This window comes from Haliotis rubra, unplaced genomic scaffold (assembly GCF_003918875.1).
Source record: "Haliotis rubra isolate DU_JTF1 unplaced genomic scaffold, ASM391887v1 Scf454, whole genome shotgun sequence".
In the NCBI taxonomy this organism is placed as follows: Eukaryota; Metazoa; Mollusca; class Gastropoda; order Lepetellida; family Haliotidae; genus Haliotis; species Haliotis rubra.
In genome coordinates, this window is record NW_025767140.1 from 668979 (window position 1) to 693713 (window position 24735).

Consider the following 24735-nt stretch of genomic DNA (forward strand, 5'->3'; position numbering starts at 1 on the left):
CCCTAGGATTCCCGAACCCTGTAGATGTCTGCGTTGCTGTTATCTGCCTGTAGATCTGAAAGATCTCGAACCTTGTAGACGTCTGTAGCTTACTCTAAGCTGTGCGTCGGTCAGAAGGTAGCTTGGATATAGGTTCAATCGGAGGAATAGTCACCAAGTCAAAGTCGTCATTATGCATCTTATAAGTGTAGAGTTCATCTAGAAGTTCATAGAAGTTCATTCTAAGAAGGAGACTCCAAGTTCAACCATTCGCTATCCAATCTGTAACCTCTGAGTCCCGGAAGACGAAGCCTGGTTATTCATCAGTTATCTCCTGGTCGGTAGAGCTATGCCTCCGTGAATCATCCTTCTGCGAACCTGTATCCCTTCTTGAACCTCCATCATCCTTTCGTGAACTGAAGATTCCTCCCTTCGCGAAAGTCTATCTTGAGAGTCCTCTCTTCGCGAACCTCTGTGATGTGAGCTTTCTCTTCGCGAATGTCTGTTGCTAGATGTATCCTTTCGCGAACCTCTGTGATGTGAGCTTTCTCTTCGCGAACGTCTGTCACTAGATATATCCCTTCGCGAATGTCTGTGAAGTGAGCCTTCTGTTCGCGAACCTCAGTGAGAGATATGAGATGTCGATCTAGAGCAGCTAGGTGTAGGAGATGGATCCTTCGATGTTCTCAAACGCTGAGGGTTCGCAGATGTAGAATGATGAGTAAGCATCTCATGTCTTCTATCCTCCTCCAAGATGACAGAGTCGTCAGACCGTGGAGACCTTCGCAAAGGTGTACGTTCGCCAACGTAGTCTTGAGACGTAGTTGTCTGAGGAGTAGGTTCGCGCAGGTCTGTAGGTTTGCGCACGATGTCAGTAGATGAGAGGCTTCGCCGACCCTTTCACTTCTTCCTCGAACCTACGTTCCATCATGGCCATCATCTGGTTGGTGAATTGTCTCATAATTTCACCCGGATGAAGTTCTGCGTTGATTGAAGCTGCTGCGGTGTAGAAGAAGCGTTCGCTGACGCTGATGAGTTGTGTGCCTCGACTTCATAGTTATTGCCAAATCTATACACAGCGTAATTTTGAAGAATAGGACCTAAATAGAAAGGATATAATGCCGTATACGGGACTCGAGTGCTCGCCCAACCATCCACTTGGGCGAAAAGGGAGAGAGTGACAAGTAAGGCTGGTCACATGACTGTTTACACGGGAAAAGGGAGGTAACTCGTGGGTGAGTGTATTTTTACGTCCGCTTCGGGAACTTCAAGGGATTCAAGTGTTCCACTACCATTCACAAGGAATAGGGAGATAAGCAAGAGATCATGAGTCAGGATAAGTAAAATAAATATTATTTTTCATGTCAGTTATCGTTTATAATGAAGCTAACTTTAATTATAAAATGGGCTTTTAAAAAGTGTCCTTTGTAATACAATATCATCATACACTAATTTGCATAATGCCATGGTCTGTTCTGAATAAGTCGCTTTGGACTTAGAAAAAAACACATTGCATTTTACTGCACTAATCTCTCCTCAGTAAAGTCCTTTTTCTACGTTTCCTATCTCCCTACTACTGAGACTGTAGTTAGGCCGAACTTAGTTTAACAGATATTTCACACTTTCATATATTAACTACATAAATTGTAGATATAAATGCGAAAAATTAGTTTTTTTCTATTTCCGACAGTACTTTAATCAGCTTCAGTGGCAGAGGGATCAGTGATGACATATTTCTCGTAACTGATGATGTTACAATGATCTGCAAAGCATTATGGTGCAATTTATTTCAGCAATATCCCTTGGTGATCTCGCTTGATCTCACGCAAATGACGTCTGTGAAATACAATATGGGATCATGAACACCTTGCATCAAACATTAGGGACTTCACTAAACACTATCTAGGCAGAACATTTCATTGTTTAACTCTTTCAACACCAGTCAACCAGAGGCATTTACTGCCATGACACCGAGTTCCCAGAGACTCTGAGGTCATAGATGAAGCCTATGTTTATGAAGGAAATTCGAACTAACCTGTAGAGGTTTAAGATTCTTTGAATATATTCCTCCTTGGGGTACTTATAAGCATTTAAATGTCCATTTAAATTCCCTACGACAGTTGTAACAATATTTGAATAAAATATTTACAAAACAAAAACTACGTTTTGTCTTGTGAGACCACCCTTACAGGGCCTTCCGGCCCCCTACAGCCAAGAGCAGGTAACTCTAGACCGTAACCTCGTACCTCACTTTCCATGCTGAACTAAGTCAGACAGAATGCGGGAGGAGGAAGTATGCCCAAGGAGGAATATATTCAAAGAATCTTAAACCTCTACAGGTTAGTTCGATTCTTTTTTATATATTCCTCCTTGGGGTACTTATAAGCATAAGACAGACTCCTAAAGACGGATCTCAGGAGCGGCATTCTGTCTGCTTAAACACCACCGACAAGAAGTGGAATTTCCCAAGCTAATTATAGCAGAAAAGGCACACTTACCCGGTCACGTGTTCACCAAAGCCAATCAGGCAGGGGCATGAGCCAGGGTCAGGGGTAAACGTATGCAAATTTGTCCAGCGAAACCTCGCTAATGCAACGAACGAGACACACCTCCTCCCTTCCCGTAATCTACTCGAAGCGAAGATAAGGGTCCCGCAATAAACCCAGAAACGAAATGCCGGAATATGAACAGCAAAGTTTCCAAGGGCAGTTTAGTCTAGAGCTTCTCGTTAGAAAGCAAGAGACATGGGAATAAAAAACCAGCACCACATAAAACCCATCACCAAGGGAAAAATGTAACAAGATTTGTAAAACCCAACACCAGTGTTAAAAATTGGCAGATAATGGTTCACACAATAATGTTTTTAAAAACCTCGAAAGCTCAATCGGCTAGAGAGGTGGAACCATGCCCACTGGAGAGAACTGACTGACCGAACCGAAAGCACGCCACTGGAGAGTCTGTCAAGTTGGTAATGACGGATGAACGCACTCGGACGGCTCCAAATAGCCGCTGAGCAGATCTCCTCAATGGGCAGGGCTGCAGCGTAAGCTGTCGATGTAGCCACTGCCCTAACCGAATGAGCTTTCAACCCAACAGGCGGGATACGCCCTGTTTGAGTATAACTCATATGTATGGCAGAGACAAGCCACCGAGAAATGGTCTGCTTGGTCGCCGGAAGACCAGCCTGAACCCCGCCATAACAACAAAACAATTGGTTACCCTTACGGGTACCCCTTGTTCGTTTGATATAAGCCTGAAGTGTCTTACGGACATCTAAGACGTGAGCACGTCGTAGAGAGGTACCGGACAGGGAAGGCTGAGTGAAAGCTGGGAGCTCAATAGGCGCCGTCACATGGAAGGGACTATCCTTCTTAGGACGGTAAGTCTCAGGCAGCCGAATGCTAACTCTGTCTTTGTGAAAAACAGTAAGCGCGGGATCGGCCGACATTGCATGAATATCGCCAACCCGCCTGCCAGAAGTCACCGCCACAAGAAACGCCGTCTTCCACGTCAACAGCTGGAGGGAAAGAGCCGACAGATTGTGAAACAGTGGACCGGACAGCCAATCAAGAACGATTGACAAGTCCCACGGGGGACTAATCCGTCGGACAACCGGACGGATTCTGTCCACGCCTGCTAAAAAGCGCTGTACAAGAGGGTGCTGCCCCAAGAGAGCACCGTCAACAGGAATATGAAACGCAGAAATAGCCGTAGAATATCCCCGAACAGTGGAAGCCGCTAGACCGGCTTCCAACCGAGACTGGAGGAATTCCAACACACAGACTAAATCTGTAGAAAAGGGATCAAGAATCCCCCTGTTGACACACCAGCGCGAATAACAGGCCCATCTATCCTCATATTGAACGTTTGTCGAATCCCTCCGCGAAGCCAGAATTGTGTCTGCAACTGGTGCAGGAATTCCGCTTCGCATGGAGGCGATCCCGATAGCGGCTGCCACCCACTGAATCCTGGGATTCGGTGGGGCCCGCTCGTGGGATAGGAGGTCCGGTCGAAAAGGTAATAGAACAGGAGGCTGAGCCAGAAACCTGAGAATTACCGGAAACCAGCTTTGTGCCGACCAAAGGGTGCCAGAAGCACAAGTAGCCGAGCTGGTTGTGCGGTCAGCTGCGACAGGACCCTGGAAATCAGTGGTATCGGGGGGAACGCCCACAGTACCCTGTCCGTCCAATCTAGCTGAAAGGCGTCGTTGGCTAACGCACCCGGATCCGGTATCCGGGAGCAAAACACAGGAATCTGGTTCGTCACCCCAGACGCAAACAGATCCACCTGGAACGACCCGAACAACTGGGAGATAATCCCGAATATCTCCCGGTCGAGCATCCACTCGTGTGGGGCTAGTATACGCCCTGAGAGAGCATCTGCACGGACGTTGTCTACCCCCGGGAGATAAACAGGCAAAACCCGAACGTTGAACTGATCGCACCACAGTAGAAACTGCCACGCCTCCTGAAGGAGCGACGGAGACACTGTGCCGCCTTGCTTGAGAATGTAAGACATGGCCGTTTGATTGTCCATTTCTAGACGAACCACACGGCCCTGCACCAACACCCTGAAGCACTCGAACACCCTGCGGACTGCTCTCAGTTCTAACACATTGATGTGTAGGCTGACCTCCCGCTCCGACCAGAGGCCGGAGGCTGAGTGCTCGCCCAGGACCCCCCCCCAACCTGTGAGGGAGGCGTCCGTCTGAACTGAGAGGGAAGGTGTCGGGTGTCGAGGGGATCCCCTGACAAATTCCCCGACGCCCGCCCACCATCGCAAGTGAGGGATTAACCACTCTGGCGCTATGAGCATAATCTCGTAGCCCTGCGAAAGTGGGACCACAGCTGAGCTAATGCTTGCTGAATTGGTCGCATCCTCAAACGCCGCACGCCAAACCACGCCCACTGTCGCCGCCATGTTGCCGAGCAACCGAAGCCATGTTCGGGCCGACGCAACGGGGTACTGGAGGAACTGTAACACAGTCCCCCGGACTTTGACTATGCGGTCCGGAGCAAGGGAAACAATCCCTAGCGCCGTGTTGAATCTGGCTCCCAAGAATATCAGATCCTGCGCCGAACGAAGTTCTGATTTCTTGAGATTGATAATCCAGCCCAGTGACACCAGAGTATCCAGCACGCACAGTGTGGAGGCTCTGCTTAACTGAGGCCCTAAGGCCCGTAGAAGCCAATCGTCCAGGTACGGGTGACAACACCTGCCCCGAGACCTGGCTAACTGAGCTGGGATTAGCATAAGTTTGGTGAACACCCTTGGCGCCGTGGAGATGCCGAAGGGGAGCACGCTGAAACTGGTAGCACGTCCCGCCGAAGGAGAACCGAGGTACTTCTTGAATTCGGGTGCATTGGAACATGGAGGTATGCGTCTTTGAGATCGATTGACGAAGCCAATCCCCTGTCTCGACGGAGGAGATCACTGACCTGAGTGTCTCCATCCTGAAAGACGGCACCTCCAGTAAGTTGTTCAGCCCTCTGAGATTCAGAATGGGTCTGAACCCTCCGTCCTTTTTGGTCACGAGGAAGTAGGTGGAATAAAACCCCTCTTCTCGCTGACTCACAGGAACCACTCTGATGGCCGCCTTGGTCAGTAAAGACTGAACCTCGGCACGGAGGACGCCCGCTTGTCGCGGGGGTCGGCACAGGCGCAGTCGAACCCCGAGAAGGACGGAGGATCTCGCCTCCACTGTGGCAAATGGCCATCCCTGAGCTTGGACAGGACCCAGGATTTGAGGTGGCTGCCTCCCACTCCCGGAGGAATAGGGACAGCCGGCCGCCGACAGGACGGTGGCAAGAGGCAGTGCACCCCACCGCCGGCAAGTCTCCGCTATGCGGAGTGGGGCAACAAGGGCTCTGGGGAATGAATCAGTGGGAAGCCGGGCTGGCTTCCCCTTGCCCCAAAAGACTGCTGCGCTGGAGCAGGCTTGCCCCTGCCTCTCGTGGCCTGCTCGCTTTGGACTGCAAAGGGCAGCCCACTTAACATCCTTCGCCGAGGCAGAAGGGTAAGCGGACGCAAGCCGGGAGGGCCGATGGCGAGGAGCCGGAGGGCTGCTCCAACAAAGGCTTTGAGTCCTTAAAGGTAGAGACAGCCTCCGCTGCCTCCCGCATCACCTGCAAGGCCCCAGGGAACAGGGAAGATCCCATGGTATAGGGCAATGACAGTAGAGCTTGCTGTGTGGCGGCGAATACCGCCCACAGACAGCCACAGGCGGCGCAGCCCATGACGGCTCATCATCTGGCTGGCACAGCACCGAATGCTGTCCCGAGCCAGATGCGAAAGTATCGTCCGTTAACTGCCGGGCGAAAGCACCGACTCGATGAATCGGCACCGCCAGCCAGGGCCACCAGCTGTCCCTGCAACGCCGACAGGTAGGCTGAATGGACTGCTACTTTAAGTTGTTGAGCGGCGCGACCGCAACATTCTTCGAATGACCGGTAGGCAGACTTCAGCCGCAGTGACGCATTAGCCGAAAAGGGGAGACGCCTGCCCTGCCTGGCCGAGGCCAGGAAGACGAAGACGACCCTCCTAACGCGACTGAGGCAAAGACGATTCGTCCCACCACTGGTGGTTCGAAGAGCGTCTCCGCACCTAACTGGTACCGCCGGCCGACTTCAGGCAAATCAAAACGCGATCGAGTACCAGCCAGGAGCGGATTCACCACCTCACTGACCAGTGATGGGAGAATGCGCAAGCGTGCCTCTGCGACCTGGTTGGGTGCAAACGCCTCCCCCGGGAGCCGAAACTCTGCGGGTCGGGTGCCGGATCGGAACAGCCACCTGCGGCAGGACTTCGGCGATTTTCTCCCTCAACCTGCCGCAGGGGACGAGGCAAAGGAGCACGGCACTCCCGCCCTCGATTCCACCGTCCCTTCCTCCTCCTCCATATCGACCTCGGCAGAATCCTCGGTCGCCATAATCTCAGACTCCTGAGAGAGCCGAGGAGACGCCAGAGGCAGGACCAGAAAAACTCATAAGGTCAAGAGGAGCCAGGGGAAAACATCGCCTGCCGGGAGGAACTCGCCAGGTCGCCGAAGTCGCCGAGGAACCTGCCGCAACAGGCTTCCGGCAACCCCGACTGACTGCCGGGCCGAGGTATCCCCTCGAACTGGTCGGCGCCTGGGCGCACCGCCAGTCGGGACACCAGGTAATGATAGGGGCAACCCTGTATCGCCGCACCAGGCACCTGTGACAGACCAGTGCATAAAGCCAGGTCGCCACCAGACGCCGAGGGCATGCCGCCACCAGGGCCGGCCAGGATCAAGCCGCCTCGGGAGGCGCTCGTTCTCGAGCCGAGCTCGGGCCGCAGCCAACCCCCCCAGATGTGTCAGCCCCGCCCCCGACGACCGGCGCGCTGAGCTCCTTACGGAACCCCGCTAACGCCGTATCAATCAGGGACTTGACTGACGACATCTGCTCCTGGAAGAAAACGGTTAACGAATCAACAGGAACACTTTTTACAGGTGCTGAATCAAGAGGGGGGGTGGCGGGTACAGAGACGGAAGCAGTAGGAGATGCAGAAGGGGCATGAGTGCGTGAAGACGAAGCCGCCTTGGTCGCCTTAGCTTTCTTGGGAGCCGGCTCCGCGGGGAAGCGGCCCCGCGGGACCCCTTTTTACTATGGGAGCGCTTGGACGGGGATCCTGTGCCCAGAGATCACCCCGCCCGAAGCAAGTTGCCGTAAAACAGCGCAGTCTATCCGCCTCGCCAATGGTTTGGGGCGAACTTTGGCACATGCCGCACACCCCTCTTCCTCATGTTCCTTCTGCACTAAACAGCCGTAAGCAGACCTCGTGGGTATCCCGTGACGGGAATTGCAGCAAGGCACGGTACAGGGTTTAAACTGCAACAAGTAAAAACCTGTGCAGCAATCTACCCTATACCCACATACAAATACATGTAAAAAGACGATGGGCTTAATACAACTAATGCGACAACGTAGCATGCAGTTGACAACCTAGTACATACTGCAGCAGAACTAACAATTCACGGTTTTTAGCTTAATATAGAAAATGCGAGCAGTAGACATACGCCTCTACACGCATAAAGATACAAATAAAAATCACTAAAACCACCTGTAACATTGAAAACCACAGGGGAAACCAATGAACAGGAAGGCTAGCTAAGGCACCTGTCCGCCATCTTGCCACGCACTAGCGAGCCGACGCGACAGGTACCAAGTTACAACGAGAAATTATGAATGAAAAATTCAGAAAACACCTCCACCGCCATGCCGGGAAAAAAGAGAACCATACATACAGTTGCTGTTTCTGAAACACTCATAACTCTCTTAGTCGCAAGGAAAAACCTTCTGGTATGGACCCACGTCTTGTCGGTACAACGACAGCATGGAAAGTGAGGTACGAGGTTACGGTCTAGAGTTACCTGCTCTTGGCTGTAGGGGGCCGGAAGGCCCTGTAAGGGTGGTCTCACAAGACAAAACGTAGTTTTTGTTTTGTAAATATTTTATTCAAATATTGTTACAACTGTCGTAGGGAATTTAAATGGACATTTAAATGCTTATAAGTACCCCAAGGAGGAATATATAAAAAAGAATATAAGCTTGTAAAACGTTATTGCTACTACAACCCATACACCATTTAAAAGATCTAATCCTACTGTTGATAAATATGAAGTTAATTTTTATAATATTATTCAAATAATACAACTACAACTTAAATAAATGTATTTTTGAATGAAAATGCAAGCTTACATTTATAACGTCCAGATAAACCACGAAAGAAGCAAAAACTATGGCGATTTTTTTCCATTTGTGACATGTGATAACATGCCCATGCCTTTTTCTTTTATATGTTCATTTTTACGTCATCAGAAAATTATTATAAAAAGATTTCTTAAATAATATGTATGGTCGCCTATTTCCCGATATCTGTGGCTTTCCGCTCGGTAACATGACATAACAACGGAAAATACCTCCGTTGAAGCTTCAGATGCATAACATGCAGGCGAAATCGCTTGATGTCGGGCATCGTTCGAAAGCTTTGAACATCAACAATATCACTCTACCCTTGCCAAGAGTATTTTCACAGTTGTAAGAAGCGATTTTATTGGATAAAGATTGGTTTCTAATGATGCTTTTTCGCCACAGTCTGCTATAAGGGTCGTGATTGGTCAAAATCAGACACGTGACCTAAGGCAGCCAATCATATTACGGCAATGGATACCGCCCTCGAAACGAAAACCTTCAGATTTAGACAAAAGTTTTGGGTAAAATAATGCTATTCTGAACATATTAAGCAAGAAATCGCTACCTGCACGTAAATTATGGAACTTATTGGACGTGATCGTGCTAGGTTAAGACCTGTGACAAAATGCTTCATGTATATATTTTCGCATTAAACATCGTGGTCCGAAGCGTGAAGATTGAGGCGGGCGAGAGCCGAGATGTCACTCGTCAGTGACTTGACTTGCATTACATGATCGCCCAAAAAGATGGAATGATAATTTTATATGTACGTTTGACAACTTTTATGAATGTTGTTGTTGATTTTATTCATTAGTTTATTCAATTTATTTAATGAATTCCTCGAAACATCGTTACTTTGCTCTTTCACAATGTTATTGTAGACCCGCCATGTCAAGCATGTGTCCGAGAATCGTTGTTTTCAATAACATTGCGAAAAATAGTTTATAATTTTAATTCTGCTGATAATATATGATAAATTGAAATTGAATAAGTGTTTTCAGACATTGTGAAATGTGATAGATTTAATATATGAATCATAAGTCAGGTAGGTTCCTAAAATTATGTCTCATTTTGACGTGACTACTGCCTGGCTGCTTAATCGGCCTCCGGTGTCTGGGGACTCATAACGTTGTGGCCGCTTAAGCGGCCTGCGGTGTTGAAAGGGTTAAACTAGACTCACCTAGAACTCCCTGAAGTGTCATCTGGATCATGAATGCCTCTATCAAACTAGCAGCATTGTGTGAGGAGTTGTCCTTCTGTAACACTAACACAGTAGAGGGCGCTGTAGCCTCCAGTTGTCTCCCTTGGTTGGTGTCAGCAACATCATCAGATGAGTTGGTTCCAGGACAGAAGACATGTGCCTCTGCCGATGAAATACCTTGAGAAGAAACAGCAAGTATGTATAGTGATGGAGTTCCACTGTGTGTGATATGTACAAGGAATCTGTGTGTCTCCTAAGACTCAATATTTATAGAACAGTATGATATTGATCCTGTTATTTCAGTCATATATTTCTGAGAGTTAATGTGTCAGTAATGACTTATAAAACATTTCACTCTTCAAAGATGCATAAGTAACATGTCCTGTCAAACCATGAAACTAGTCGATATCAGAAGGGATTCATATACAATATAGTTGCTGAGGCATCCGACAGCTCTCTAAATGTAAATATATTCTAGTATGCCTTTGAGGAAATCTTTTGGTGAGGAGATTTCAGTGTGTACACAAAGTGAAGTTAAGTCGTTACGATACTTGTTAACAATGTACCTAAAGCACTTGCTCTCTTCGATGTGAGCCTGAGTCTGCGCAGCCCATGAATCTGATAGCCCCTTCTCTGACAAGTAGACATGATGAGGCCATAGCTGCGAAGAGGCACCAGGGGGGAAAGGATGAGGAAGATGTCACTCTTGTGGGTAGCTGTCAAAGTGGCAGGGGGCCGATGAGCCAAAAGTTCATCTCGATCTTCCTTTGCTTCTTTTGGTTCAGCAGATCCTCGTTTTCCTTTCCTCCCTTTTGGGCTGCCACTTCTGAGATGTTCTTTCCTGGTGTAAGGTGTCCCCACTTCAATGACACCTCCAGATGGAACCCTGCCCCCGAACCAACGGGTCAGCTCTGAGTGGACCCGGCCTTGATTTCGTGGACAGAAGAGGAGACATTCATCTCTGGAAGCACCACCGAACTGAGCACAGAGGGACATGGGGTCAGTCCTTCTTGCCAAAGCAGGATCTGAAGGTCCTACAGCGTCCAACCAGATTGACCGAGCAAATGTTCCACGTAATGCAATAGCAAGGACAGGGCCTATATTATTTAGAAGGTCAAGGTCAGACTGTTTTTCACTGTTAACACATTCTTTTGAATTGAGCAATTCAGCAGTAGGGTAGAGGAGTCGGACTCCACTGAGATCAAGGCCCTCCTGGAGGACCCGGTTCAAGATGCCCATGAGGGCACCAGGCTCACGGAATATCTTCTTGTATATCAATGACATCGTGTTTTGGGTTTCATAGTTCACATCAGTGTCATGAAGAGTAACTTCAAAGTGTCCATCATCACTGTCAACAGTTTGCCAGAAGAAGCCTACGGGAGTATTAAACACTTTACAAGCAGCTCTCTGATCTGGGTTCAGGTGAATGTACGTGGAGAGAGGTTTGGTAGTGACATTGGGAAGAGGTGGTTGGTAAGTGTAGGATGCGCAAAGTTCTGGGTCATCCTTATTGGCGCATGTGACGTCCATTGAGACAAAGGCTTGGAGCCAGGGACACACAGTGTGGAGCGTGTTGGTGGACAGGAACTTGCTGACATGCTGCATGAAGGGGGAACTTCCCTTCACTTCATCTCGAACCTGACAAACATAACATCCTTTCTTCATACACTTCAGAGACATTTTGCTGGAGACAAAAGTTACTTGCATTGGAACATTTGTATAACCTTATGATTCTTTATATTGTATGTCTTCCACTAGTCCCTTCAGTAGTGATATTTGTAGTATATGTTGGTTTGTACAAATCTGCTGCTCACTGAGCTATCACACAAAAGTTCGACATGGGTGTCCCTCTCACACACAGCTCACTGACTACATGTCCAACAGTTTGTAAATAACTGTAAACAAGAGTCATCAGAAGATGACAGATTGTCCGGCCGCCACCAATTTGAAAGAATAAATCATCTGACAGTTACTTAAAGTCAAACTTGAGGACAGAATTTCTATCTTATCTGTCCATCCGCATACAAGAGTTGTAATTGAACTGTCAAAGCAATAACATGGAATTGGGATTCGTAACTTTGTACTTCTATGTCAGTTACACACCAATATCAAAGTCAAAGGAAAAAATACAAATTTAAAAAATGCCTAATAGCAATTTCTAAAAAGCAAAAGGCACCACTTCAGCCCTTGGGTACTACTTGTAGCAGGCTGCGATGGAAAGTCTTTGAAGCTTTTGAGTGGTGCCCCGGAGACAAATCAATCTTCTCCCTTTTGAGGCTAAGTCCAAATCATTTCCATGTAGGTTGAGAAAAATACAACTGCCCAAAATCACCACTTCAGGATCCGCTTGATATGTCTGTCAAGTTTTGTTGAAAGACATTGAACGGTTTTCAAGTTGTGCTCTGGAAACAACACCTACCTCCTTTTCAGCTAAGTGTAAGTTGTTTCCATGGGAACAAGGAAAAGTCAAACTTTGAAAAGTTCCTTAGTAGTAAAAGGCACCACTTCATCCTTTGGATAATACTTATGAAAATATTGAACTTTTTTGTTAGTTATACTCTGGAAACGAATGATTATGGACTGTTGGATGGACAGATGGATGGCCGGACAGACGCATGGACAGATGAGTTATTGACTGTATCAATCATATTATATGCCAGGAGGAAAAAACCCATTCATCTACAGAAAATTTACAATTCCCAATAAATCGCATAAAAACATACTAGCTCTGAATCACAACCACCTACCTTTGATTTTTTAGATTTGACAGGGACAAACTTGGCATCAAACTCTTTAGCTGGAGAGACAGCAATTGCAAGACAGAGCTGTTCGTCCATCCACATCTGCTGTAGACCCACAACATGGAAGGGGCCAAAAAACATGGCATTGTCTTTTGGTTGTGCTGCCCCCTGGAGAAATGTGAAGTCATCAGGGACAAGGGAGAGCAGCCAGGTCAGTAGAGTGGTATAGCTGGCAGACAGACCACAACCTGAAATCAGATACTCCATAGGCATAGTAAAAAGTTTTTCCTGGGGTTGAATAAAAAATCTCCTCTTTTCAGATACTGTTATCACTTGGCTGAAAGACCTCAAGGAGATGTCAAATTTGGGGGTGAAGCTTTGTATGAACCCTGATTCAAAGCATACGATTCAGATTAATCCTGATGATCCTTCGTGTGACAGAAGCGAACCTTTCGCCCTTGGTACCATTCCACAAAGCAATCATAGCACTATGACAATAGCCACACTTTAACATAAGCTTACTGCAGTCGTACTGCTAAAATAAGTTCCCACATCCTAGCGTTCTTCAACCTGAATGACCAGCATCTCTGTGTCCTCTTACAATATGTTGATCTGTAAGAAAGTCGCAATACCTATGTGTTTTTTTTTTAACCTAAATGTATTCACCAACATGTGAATCTCAACTGCCTTCAGCCAAAACTGTGGAGACAAAGATAGATTACACCGAAACAGGTATTTTCATGACTGGAATTAAGGCTGCCAGATTCAAGACCCCTTCAAAGCCAATGAGAACTCTCGCAACACAGCAATGCACAATGATTTACCATCCAACACACTAACCAGTGTCAACACTTTTGTTTGTCCTGTTTCGATGCAGCACTATTTCTCCATTGCTGGACAAGTTAACAGTCAACAGCACGCACTCCTGGTCAGGGGAGATAACTCCAGGCAAGGTCTTTGGTGGGGGCTCATATGATGCATCCTTTAAACACAAAAAGGTAAATCTGTACAGTCATGATGCATCCAATAAACACAAACCATGCAATTGTGAATACGTTGATGCATCGATTACTCACAAATCATATAAATCTTTCTTTTTGAAATCAATTTTAAACTTGAACCAGATACATCTGTATACTTGATGCCATTTTCAAAAACCGAAAACAGGTCAATCTGTATATTTGAAGCCTTCAAAGAAGATAAATCTGAGTGATCTATTACAGACCACATGCTACATTATACAGTCACAGATAGGGAAAAGTACAGTAAAGCAATGTTTTCTATAGTAGTGTTGTATTGTTGATGAAGGGTCACAAATCGGTGAAGTTAAGCAGCGTCGAGCTCGGAGAGTCCTTGGATGGGTGACCGTGTTTGGCAGCTTGACTCCTGAGAGTTTCTAGGACTTGAGTCCTGCCCCACAACGAAGCACATGTGACACATGTGGTCTCACCTTAGGCAAGTGAGTTTGTTCAAAATTGTCTCTGTTCACCCAGCAGGAAAATGGGTACCCGGTGGAAAAAAGTCATATGACTATAACCTTCTAGCGCCTAACAGGCAGCTTGGGTTATCCGGGGTAATAATGGCCTTGATTGTTAGCTCTATGAGCATACCTAGTGTGGAGTTTGGCGCTATATAAATGGACACATTATTATTATTATTATTAAGGTTATCATATAATAGTTTTGATAACTGATCTAATGACAGTAGAAAATTGTTTATAGCTGCAATGTAACAACAAAAGAGTCCAAATAGTATTTCTCTCCATGTCTTGTGTTGGGAATGCTATGTGGGTCCTTTCATCGCACGATTTTAGTGCTAAGGTGATTGTTCATACATAAACAAACATACTTACAATGTCAAATATGACTGGAGTGTTTTCAGCAGAGGGGTAGCGGCCACTGACAGAGGCAGTTGGACGTACAGCTTCAATTCTCTTCCCCATTCGTACCCGCGATTCTCGCTCCTTTTCTCGCTGCTCTCTCAGTTTCCTGGTTATGAAAATTGCCAGCTTAATTCAGGTGAAGTAACACATCACTGCATGATGGTCATGTCTGACTGATACACTGAAACCCTTTCTAATAGGAACACAAAAGTAAAAACAAATAGCCTTCAATGCATTGCGCTCCTCAATGTTCCGGTTGTTGGGACAAGCTACTCCCCACAACATTATACGTTGTATGCTTCTCTCGAGGGTAATACGGTCTGATGTACGCCTCTTTGTAGCAGTGTCACCCGAGCCGGTAACTCAAACACAGTGAATCGAACGGTTTTCAAACTCCGTGCACTGCGTGCATTACATTACGACGTCGTACGATTGTTAGCAATACAGCTTCTCCGTGGAGAGTTTGGCGGTTAGCATGGCAGCGGGTAATATTTTTCCAGTTCTCCCCTTGGAGGGGTGACACGGAAACTTGTTAAAGCGACACTGACCAATGAAATTAAAGTATTTCACATGAAGGTAAGATAATATGTCTTCTGTACCTTGCTGCTTCCATCTGTCGTTCCTTCTCTGCGGATGCTGCATGTGGTGCTTTCTTCTGTTCATCATCAACTGCCTTCTGTTTGTCTTCATCCTGGCTGTCTGTCATCTTCTGAACATTTGTCCCTCGCTCACTCAGGTTGATCACTCTGTTTGGCTGTTTGATATTTCTGTTTCTGTTAACAAAACATACTCAGCAGTTTGAAAACTTCATTGGTCAAGTTCTGATTATCATTTCACTTTTCCCAACGGTTTAGTTTTCCAGACACAGACTGACTGTCACCCACAATGTTCTACAGTGTGTTGGGTTTCACACTGCACAAAACAACATTCAAGTTGTTGATGACCTGTCAGACTTTTGCCACTTTGGTGAAGCCCAGGAGCATATGTATGGTGCTGACATAGACATATAATGGAAGCGCCCCAGATTTGAACTCACAATGCAGTGCTATTATGCACAGAAAATTCAGGCAACATTGGCCAACTGTAATCTTCAAAATGTTTTGAAGATTGTTTTCAAATTTTATAATATTATCAAAGAGCAATGTTTCATATTCTAGATGGACAATCAAAGTGGAATACGGACACAGGTTTGAAATGTAAACATGAACTGACTGAAATGGTTTAGGTTTTGATGGTAGAGGTTGAGTAGTCAAGCCCCTTGACATCAGCGTGTCCTTGATCTGACGTCTCTGTGTCTGCCACTGCTCCATGTCGTCGTCCGAGTCACTCGAGTCCGAGCTGCAACAGTAAACACTCTCAGCTGCATGACAGACAATTCAGTGATCAATATTATGAGCAACCATCCACATCACCATGGCATCAATCCCAGTCACCAAAACTGACCATCCAATCCCTTTGATTCCCTCATACCAGGAATCTCCTTTGGTAAATCTGACCAGCATAACTTGCTGATTACCAGTTCTAACTCAGGATCCCTGACTGGCATCATTGATAAACATAAAAAATTCACAGATGCACTACACTGTCAAACTCAATCTATGATATGAACAGCTACATTCCATAATGTTTCACACTGATAAACAAATCGTTGGAATTATCTGGTGGTTTACAAACTGGAAAACATTCTAGTTCTTTTTATATTAAGTCCATTTTCACAGTAATCATGCTCTGTTGTCTTAAACCAAAACCAGGCTCTTGCTTTTTATTATTAATCCTGAGGAGCAAACAGCTTCTTACATACATGCTAACTAACATTTGTATAGCGCCGATATCCAGCTCAGCTGCTCAAAGGCGCTGTTCTTAGATGATATGAAAGGCAATGGCAGCTGAATAGATTTGCTGGATGCCTGAAGCAAATACAACCACAGCCAGTAGGGGTCTGGGAACATGTACCCGTCATGCTGGATGCCCAGGATCTGCTGCACACGTTCAATGTTATTCTGTTCCTTTTGGCGGTTTTCCTCAAAGTGGCGGAGATCAATAAACACTGTGTCTGGTTCCACCTTTGGCTGAGCAGGAGCTGGAGCAGAGGGACAAATTAACAATTCAGTGTTTACAATGTTGCTGATGTTTAATGACTGTGGTTTTCATTCAACTCAAATGTTGGGTTATCTGCAGTTTCATTTTGTCACTTCATAAAGATGCTGGGACGACACACACAGAACAATCTCAAACTCACCTGGATTTAAAGATGGGGGAAACATCCTTGAAAGGTCACTGGTATTTGTTCCCATGCATGATGTCGTCTTCTTGATTTCTTAAAGGAAGAAGAGTCCAATAAGAACCAAACTAAGAAATCTGGTTGAAGAAATAATCTCTCCTGTGATTGAGAAACATGTCATGCATGAGGTCAAAGGGAGACAATCTGAATAATTATCTCCCCTTGTTCAATTCCCATCCCCTAGGAACACCCAGCCCATGAAACCAACATTTGTATTTGCTCACAAATCAAACACCCACTAACAACATGGGTCCTTGTGTTAAGGCACAAGGGTAGTATTCTAAAGACTGTTCCTGACTTGTAATCAAGGGCAGGGTAGGGGTGGAAATAACCCATTGCCCGACGTCCGAGTCCAGTGTTTTTTTTCTGTCGGGCAAGCAAATTTGTATATCACACTGTACCGGTGTCCAGTTGACTTTCCAATGTTAATTATGTTGTTTATTTAAAAAATCAGCAAGAAAACGGTCGGTATAGTGGGAAAATTGTCAGGGCAAGTGACTTTACATGTGCCACTGTACCGGAGTACACTATCAATTTTAAAGTTATTTCCACCCCTGACAGGGGCCGAACCGCTGTTTCTGGTTCTGTTACTGGATCAAGGTTCGTGAGGAAACAGCAAAGCATGAAGTGTTTGGTCAGGATGAGAAATAACCTGATCTTTTAAAATGTCACAAATATCTTGGCATATTGGACATGATAAACAAAAGACAAGTGTTCCTTGATACGAGATATCAGGCACATCTTGTGTAAAGTTCCCTGTAAATTGTCCCTACCCTTCTCTGCCGTCTTCCGGTTGTCCTCCTCCCTGATGGCCCCAGTGCGGGGGTCAATACTTGACAGATGACAGCCCCCTTGTGATACAGACAATTGAGCCAGCTTCTGTATCAGGGTCAGATCCTCGGGCGGGGCTGCAACAGACAGACACAGTGATAGTACAACACACATGACTACATTCAGCTTAAACAAAATTTACCTTGGCTTCAGTTCATACAGGTGTGACGACCTACCTTAGCTTTAGTGTACGGTGTGACGACCTATCCTGTCTTCAGGGCATACAGGTGTGAACATCTACCTTGGCTTCAGTGTACACAGGTGTGACTACCTACCTTGGCTTCAGTGTACACAGGTGTGATGACCTACCTTGGCTTCAGCGCATACAGGTGTGACGACCTACCTAGCTTTAGTGTCAGGTGTGACACCTATCCTGTCTTCAGGGCATACAGGTGTGAACATCTACCTTGGCTTCAGTGTACACAGGTGTGATGACCTACCTTGGCTTCAGCGCATACAGGCGTGACGACCTACCTTGGCTTCAGTGTACACAGGTGTGATGACCTACCTTGGCTTCAGCGCATACAGGCGTGACGACCTACCTTGGCTTCAGTGTACACAGGTGTGATGACCTACCTTGGCTTCAGCGCATACAGGTGTGACCACCTACCTTGGATTCAGTGTGCGATGACCTACCTCGGTGTTCTGCTGTGTCCCCTCCTCCTCTGTTGTTAGTTGTTAACGTTGTCCTGGGCCCATACTGGTTGTCTTCATTCAAGCTCTCCAGCAACACATCTACACAAAGCATTGAGTCAGTGACTGCTACAGTCAGTACAGTGTCACTACACAGCTACACTGACACATGTCAAATACCTATTTTGTGCATGAATAGCTCCCTAAATCAGATTTTCTGAATTTATATTATCTGACAAATGACAGGTTTTCTGACAGCTTCAAATACATCTATACGCAACCAGGTGCTGTTTCCAGGTATCCACATGAATCTCCACTGTTTTGTCTGGTATTTAATGACATATCACCAGATGCTTTTTATGGATCAAGTGAGTGAATGAGTGAGTGTAGTTTTACGCCGCTTTTAGCAATATTCCAGCAATATCACAACAGGGGACACCAGTAATGGGCTTCACACATTGTACCCATGTGGGGAATTGAACCTGGGTCTTCAGTGTGATGAGCAAATGCTTAAAGCACTAGGCTATCAATCAAACAATGTGTCAATATCAATAATACCAAATTGTTTGTTTTGTTTACAGTTATTCTAAATACATAATGTAAAAGTGCCTACAAAAAATTAAATAAGATGACATTCAAACAAATTAGTCCTGATAAGTCAACTGTTTCAGATACAATCGTTTCCCACCACTGCATCCAAATTCTTATTATGAAGATTATCATGTGACAATGTTTTATGTAAATCACTGGTTGCTTGAGAGAACATGCATGTACAGCTGATTGCTATTTACAGCTTAGTTTATGAGCAAATTCTAAATAGTTCCCCTTTCACAATATGAATGATAAACAGCTGCTATATTCTGATCACGGAATTTCAACATGTGCTTCCTTAGTCCTGTCTGTATCACCAACTGTCCACTATGGAGTGTCAGCAGGACAATGGATTCTACCAAGTGCTCCAGAAAAGAAGCACATTTTCATAAAATACACAGAACAAACCACCATTACCCATTACACCATATCAGTTGCTTTCAATATACATGAAATATGAACATGTTAAAAAACACAATAGTATGACTACAATGTGCATCACTAAGTAAATGTAACCGTTTATTTAATATACCCGAATATCTATACACATCCTTATTTACAGCTCAAGTGCAAGCATGTTCATAAAATCTACTGCTGTGGAGAATGCACAAAAACAGTGAGATCTCACGTATTGAAATTGAAATAAGCATATCTATATGGACAGTACACAGTACATGCTTTCGACAATCCCAATTGCCCAGATTGATGCTCATGCTGTTGATCACTGGATTGTCTGGTCCAGACTCGATTATTTACAGACCGCCACCATATAGCTGGAATATTGCTGAGTGTGGTGTAAAACTAAACTCACTCACTCACTTTCGACAACAGGAGAAAATTAAAATTCACCTGAACATGCTGAAACTGCATTCTTGTATCTACTTATTAATATAGAAATGCTCAGTAGATTGGACTCAAGGGAGTATAAATATACTGAATACTTAAGAAAACTATCAATATGAAAGGTGAACGACAAAGAGTGGGTAACTGAAAGGTCTTCTGATTACCTAAATCAATATTCTCCAAAGCCTGAAGAGACAACACTGGAGGTCGGGCTGACACAAACGTTGATGCGATGGCTCTACTCTTCTGTTTCTCATTATCTTGTTTGCTCTTCTGGTTCATATCAGCTGCTTCTGTGTCAGCAACTATGGAAAGACCTGCTTGAGAGTTGTCTCCCCCTTCTTCATAATTCTCTTCAACAACTAGTCTGTTATCCATGAAATCATCATCCATTGATGTTCCACTGTTTGTATATGTTGGTGGAAAGGCCACATTTTGGGACATATCTTGTTCCAGTGCCATCCAATTCTGCATCTGTGGTTTAGGACACTTTGAATTTTCTGTGTCTTGTTCATAGTCTGTCACTAATGCCTCCCAACTTCCCCCTGAGCCAGTTTGGGATTCCTCACCAAACATTGGTTTCAACAGTGCAAGGTCATTGTCATAAGGGGGAGGTAACTCTGGTATGTTGTCAATTGCTTGTTTCATTGGCTGCATCATATCTGTTAAGGATTCACCACTGAGACTTGTGTCAAGGTCCTTATCATCATCAAACAAATAGTCAGATGTTTTCAAACTTCGGTGGAATATAATTGGCTCATCAGTATCTGAGCTTATCTGCAAAACCAAAAACATTCCACATTAGGGACCATTCATTAAATCTATGGTTAGTGGGGGTTGATGATGATTTGTACATGACATGCAGCGGGGATCACGTACTTTGTACATAAACTTTAGGAGGGTCATTCACATTGTGAAATGCTTTTCCATAAAAATAATCATCACCCCCTAGCCATAAATTATGAACGGTCCCTTATGTTTTAGACAATTCTAGCAAAATGCAGGCTATAGAAATGTTGTTTAAGAATTGTTCAGTGTTTGTGCTAGTCTGTGTGTGCGAATGTGCATGTGTGTGCATGCATGTACGCCAACACGCAATGAATTGGACATGCTAACAATATGATCCTGTGCAAGTTCCAGGACAATTTCCATTAGCCCAAATTATACCATTTCATTGTGTAATTTCAATGTTATTTGTGTGAAAAAAAAAGTAGCATTAGAAATGCGAAAGGAGAAACAGCAACAACAAATAGTATAAATGCATTACACTGGACATCCACCTACCATATTGGTTCAGGTCCCTAGCCTTAAACCCTTTCAAATAATACTAACAATTAAAATAGATTGACCTAAGCTGCCTTGAAAATGGCTGACGTGTCCAGTGAAATCCATTCTTACCGCTTCAAAAAATGAAATTTGCATAAATAAACTCCATTCTTGTGTAATGGTGCAATTTACTAACTGAACAAAATATATATGTATGTTAGTCCACATTTACAATTCATTTATATAAAATGTATTTGAAATAGAAGTACTTTCATAAATTGGCGCTTGCAATAAAATGCGCTGCTGCCATCTATGGTTAGCACATAAACTCCCTACAGCACTTGACTTACTCAATGACAATGCGTACAGAGATGACAGAACACTGAGTGGAGATTAGGTACACTCGATAACCCAGCAACAGCCTGACATCAGACAATGTTCGCAATACTTTAATTTGCCAATTGGCCATCAGGGCCTGCTGCCGGCTGTAGGCTTTAAAATCTACAGGATGAAATCTGCAAGCCCATTTTGTTGAGGTCAAAACAATGAAAACAAAATAGACTCCACTGTACACAGTTTCACATTGTTTCTACAAAATCAATTAGCGAAGCCTATGGTGCAGAGAGACGTTGTTATTTGTTAAATACTGGGGTTGACATTCCTATGTGCAAAGAGCTGAAATATCAGGAAGTGATGGATTATGGATGATTCCCGAACGTTAATAAAGAAAAAAAATATGGGAAAGATTCCAGTTGGAAAAAATTTACTGAAGGTCACAAGGGCCTACAAATATTTGAAACTGCCAATTTTTGATTATTTGAGAGCTGATCACAGAGCATTGTGTTTGCTACCAAAGTTTCACAAATTACGTCATAAGGTATGTGATGGAATTTGTAAAGTTTGTGCTGCTGTAATTCTAAAGGTAGGCCCTATATTCAAAAGGTGCTCCCCAATATTATTGTACTAGTGCCTGTGAAAAGAATAACATCAATTTTCCTCTTACATCCGACAGATCAAAATCTATTGATGGAAGGCTTTTTTCAACTTCAGCAAATATGGAGTCCATTTGTGGTTTCAGCTGAGGTCCTTTGGCTGTTGATGTTCCTTTCATTTCCTGACCTCCACTTGCAGCTCCAGCCACTGACACTTCAGAGTCACTCTCTTCCCCTGATGAGTTCATAGTCATTGAACCTGAAAAATACACCTCATAAATATTCTGCTCAATAAAAATATAAACTTTAAATTTTATTTTGTATAATACCCACTTGGATTCCACTCAAAGTGTGGCATGTGAAAACGTGGTGCAGAAAGAATATTTCAATTGAAAAATGTTTAGTGCTTACACATATGATTATTATTTTAAAAGTACAAAAACAATTCTGGGGAAAGGCAGGTCTTGAGTATCTGCTATGTAATATAGCAAGTTAGTAATTGACCACAAATGGTAGCATACTATCGTCTAACTGAGGCAAAATATTATTTTCCCTCTTATTCTAGTTCAACAAGTTTCAGAAAAGAAAAGGTACATAAAAGTTATAAAAGTATTAAACTTCATCATCTCAAATTCAACAGCCAGTGAAAATTGGTCCTACCTTCATATCGGTTAGACGGCAATGGTCATAGTGCAAAAAATATCTAACTTCAGAAATGCAAAATCATGGTTGGTATACTCAACATAGGCTTGTTCAGTGGGTGATCGATACTAATACTTGGCAAATTGCCTACAAGGGGCACAGATACATGACGCCAGAAGGTTATGTGCAACTGTAGAGTATGTCACAGCTGTATAATATAACCCGACAACGAGTAGTTTGAAAGCACTGCATCTCTTGAACGGCTATAGATGCTCCTGCTTCCATGGTAATTATGTCAACTATCTTGGAACGCCGGTAATCAAATAAACCAACACATTAAAAAAGCAGATAGAGTGTAATTTACCCTTGATTTTGGTCATCCTCATCCTAAGAGCCGAGTCCGTCCTGTACAAACAAATTAATTAATACTTTCTTAAAGCTAAGTTTCTGTTCTCTCTAAGTTTGAGCGAGCACAAAATATTTTGCAGCCATGATGCTTGTCATAGACTCGGGATTATACGGTGAGTTTCGGTAGTTGCCGTGAAATAATTATACTATATACCTATCAACAACCATCATATCTATTCCTTGTAGAAAACAAATAATGCTATGAAAATGTGCTTCTTGTCTTAGATGTATTACATGTTTTTAATGTTATACGTATTTGATATCTCTTACCGGTAGTAAACATATATAAACTAAAGTCTTCCCAGGATCTCGCTTTTTGGCAACAATTAGAAATAGTTGCATTCAAAGTGTTTCTACGATGTATACTCGGGATCTATCGCGAGATTCAACTTGTTGTAAATATGGCCGATAGGTGCTCGGCACTATGTTGTCATTAGTGGTTCCATTCTTCTAAGGCTTTCGCATGTGGCATTAATACGGATTTTCATTTGTGACATTTGGGAAATTAAGGTAATCATTGGTTTTGTTCATCAGTAATGCTGCCATCTCAGGGATATCGTTGCTTTATCATGATTATTGTTACAGTTGCAGATTTATGAACGATGACAGTTTACAAATTAATGTATAAAATAATTTGAAGGTCGATGGACATACTGTTACTCGCCGAGCGACCTTTTGTTTAATACATTTCAACAAATTTAATTTCATACTTTTTTTTATAATAAAATATGTCAAGCTTGCCAATATTATGTTATGTCCAATAGCTTGTCAGCTGATAACAAACCAGAGACCAGACTGGCCTGACAGCAGTCAGTAAGATATATAATGGAGTGAGGATGTGAGAATCAAGTGACAGACATCACGACCAATGATCTACACAACTAGGATACGATGACATATACGTTAATCAAGTCAATAAGTCTGACCATTTGATCCCCTTAGTTGCCTTGTTAGGACAGGCTTGAATTACTGAAAATCAGTTCCAATAGAGTAGTGTTATCATGTATATATAATAATGTCTTATAATGATTGACCTGACGATGCTGACAGTTAGGTAATTCATTAACCAGTCGTAAAGTGTGAGGGATCAGGGACCCGTTCCTGAAAGCGATCGTAGCGCTACGACTGTCGTAAGTCTTATGTTAAAGTATGGGAGTTACGATAATCTTAGCCCTACGATTGCTTTAGGAACGGGGCCCATGAACTGTGTTCAAAGAAAAATTGAGCTGAGACATGGATTCTTGTAACAGAGACTGATCTGCTGATAGCTATATAAGGCAAGTAAAGTGTACTTTGAAACAATGCATGGTAAACTTTAATCCTATTGACAATAAAAGATAAGGAGACAAAATATAGAGTTAGTAAAATATGTGTGCGGGATCATTGTATCTGGAAATAATGTTTTGATGTCACAAGATGCAACTACCATCTCAGTTCCTACTTCAGTGACCATATTAATTGACATGTTGGACAAATGTCCCTTTCTGAACAGGGCTCTTCACTTCCTTTCCTGGAGAGGCCACCCTTTTCTTTCTTAGAGAAAGATCCTTTCAAGCTTTTGACATATTTTTAACACTGTTTCTAGTTACACCTCTGGGAATATCCCTGCTGTCATTAGAATCTGGACAAAATCTCCTCAGACCCCAACTGTAGTGACATTTATATTTATGAGAATGTCATTGGTAATGCCATTCTAGTGAATTTGGAAAATGTTAAACATTTTGAAGGAGGGCTTCACATGACATAGAAATGTGCTTCCACTTCCAGTATGCAGTTTGATTCTTTGAA

General features: G+C 44.0%; 2 protein-coding genes across 2 annotated transcripts in view; one reads left to right on the forward strand and one right to left on the reverse strand.

Annotated features, from left to right (window-relative positions):
- LOC124290002 (dynein axonemal assembly factor 8-like) overlaps positions 1 to 23040 on the reverse strand; it is an 81741-nt gene extending 58701 nt beyond the window's left edge. The window contains exons 1-14 of the mRNA XM_046726678.1: positions 22904 to 23040; positions 21969 to 22156; positions 19864 to 20476; positions 18269 to 18367; positions 17575 to 17709; positions 16760 to 16837; positions 16474 to 16600; positions 15733 to 15858; positions 15120 to 15293; positions 14491 to 14626; positions 13479 to 13620; positions 12645 to 12886; positions 10464 to 11535; positions 9877 to 10074 (exon numbers count right to left, since the gene is read on the reverse strand). Coding sequence (XP_046582634.1) covers positions 9877 to 10074; positions 10464 to 11535; positions 12645 to 12886; positions 13479 to 13620; positions 14491 to 14626; positions 15120 to 15293; positions 15733 to 15858; positions 16474 to 16600; positions 16760 to 16837; positions 17575 to 17709; positions 18269 to 18367; positions 19864 to 20476; positions 21969 to 22156; positions 22904 to 22925 — 3352 coding nt within the window. The 5' untranslated portion in view covers positions 22926 to 23040. The remainder of the gene's footprint in view (positions 1 to 9876; positions 10075 to 10463; positions 11536 to 12644; positions 12887 to 13478; positions 13621 to 14490; positions 14627 to 15119; positions 15294 to 15732; positions 15859 to 16473; positions 16601 to 16759; positions 16838 to 17574; positions 17710 to 18268; positions 18368 to 19863; positions 20477 to 21968; positions 22157 to 22903) is intronic.
- A 302-nt stretch (positions 23041 to 23342) lies between these two features.
- The window catches only part of LOC124290001 (ankyrin repeat and SAM domain-containing protein 3-like), a 31492-nt gene continuing 30099 nt past the window's right edge, over positions 23343 to 24735 (forward strand). Inside the window, exon 1 of the mRNA XM_046726677.1 lies at positions 23343 to 23457. The gene's annotated coding sequence lies outside the window, so the exon portion shown is untranslated. The remainder of the gene's footprint in view (positions 23458 to 24735) is intronic.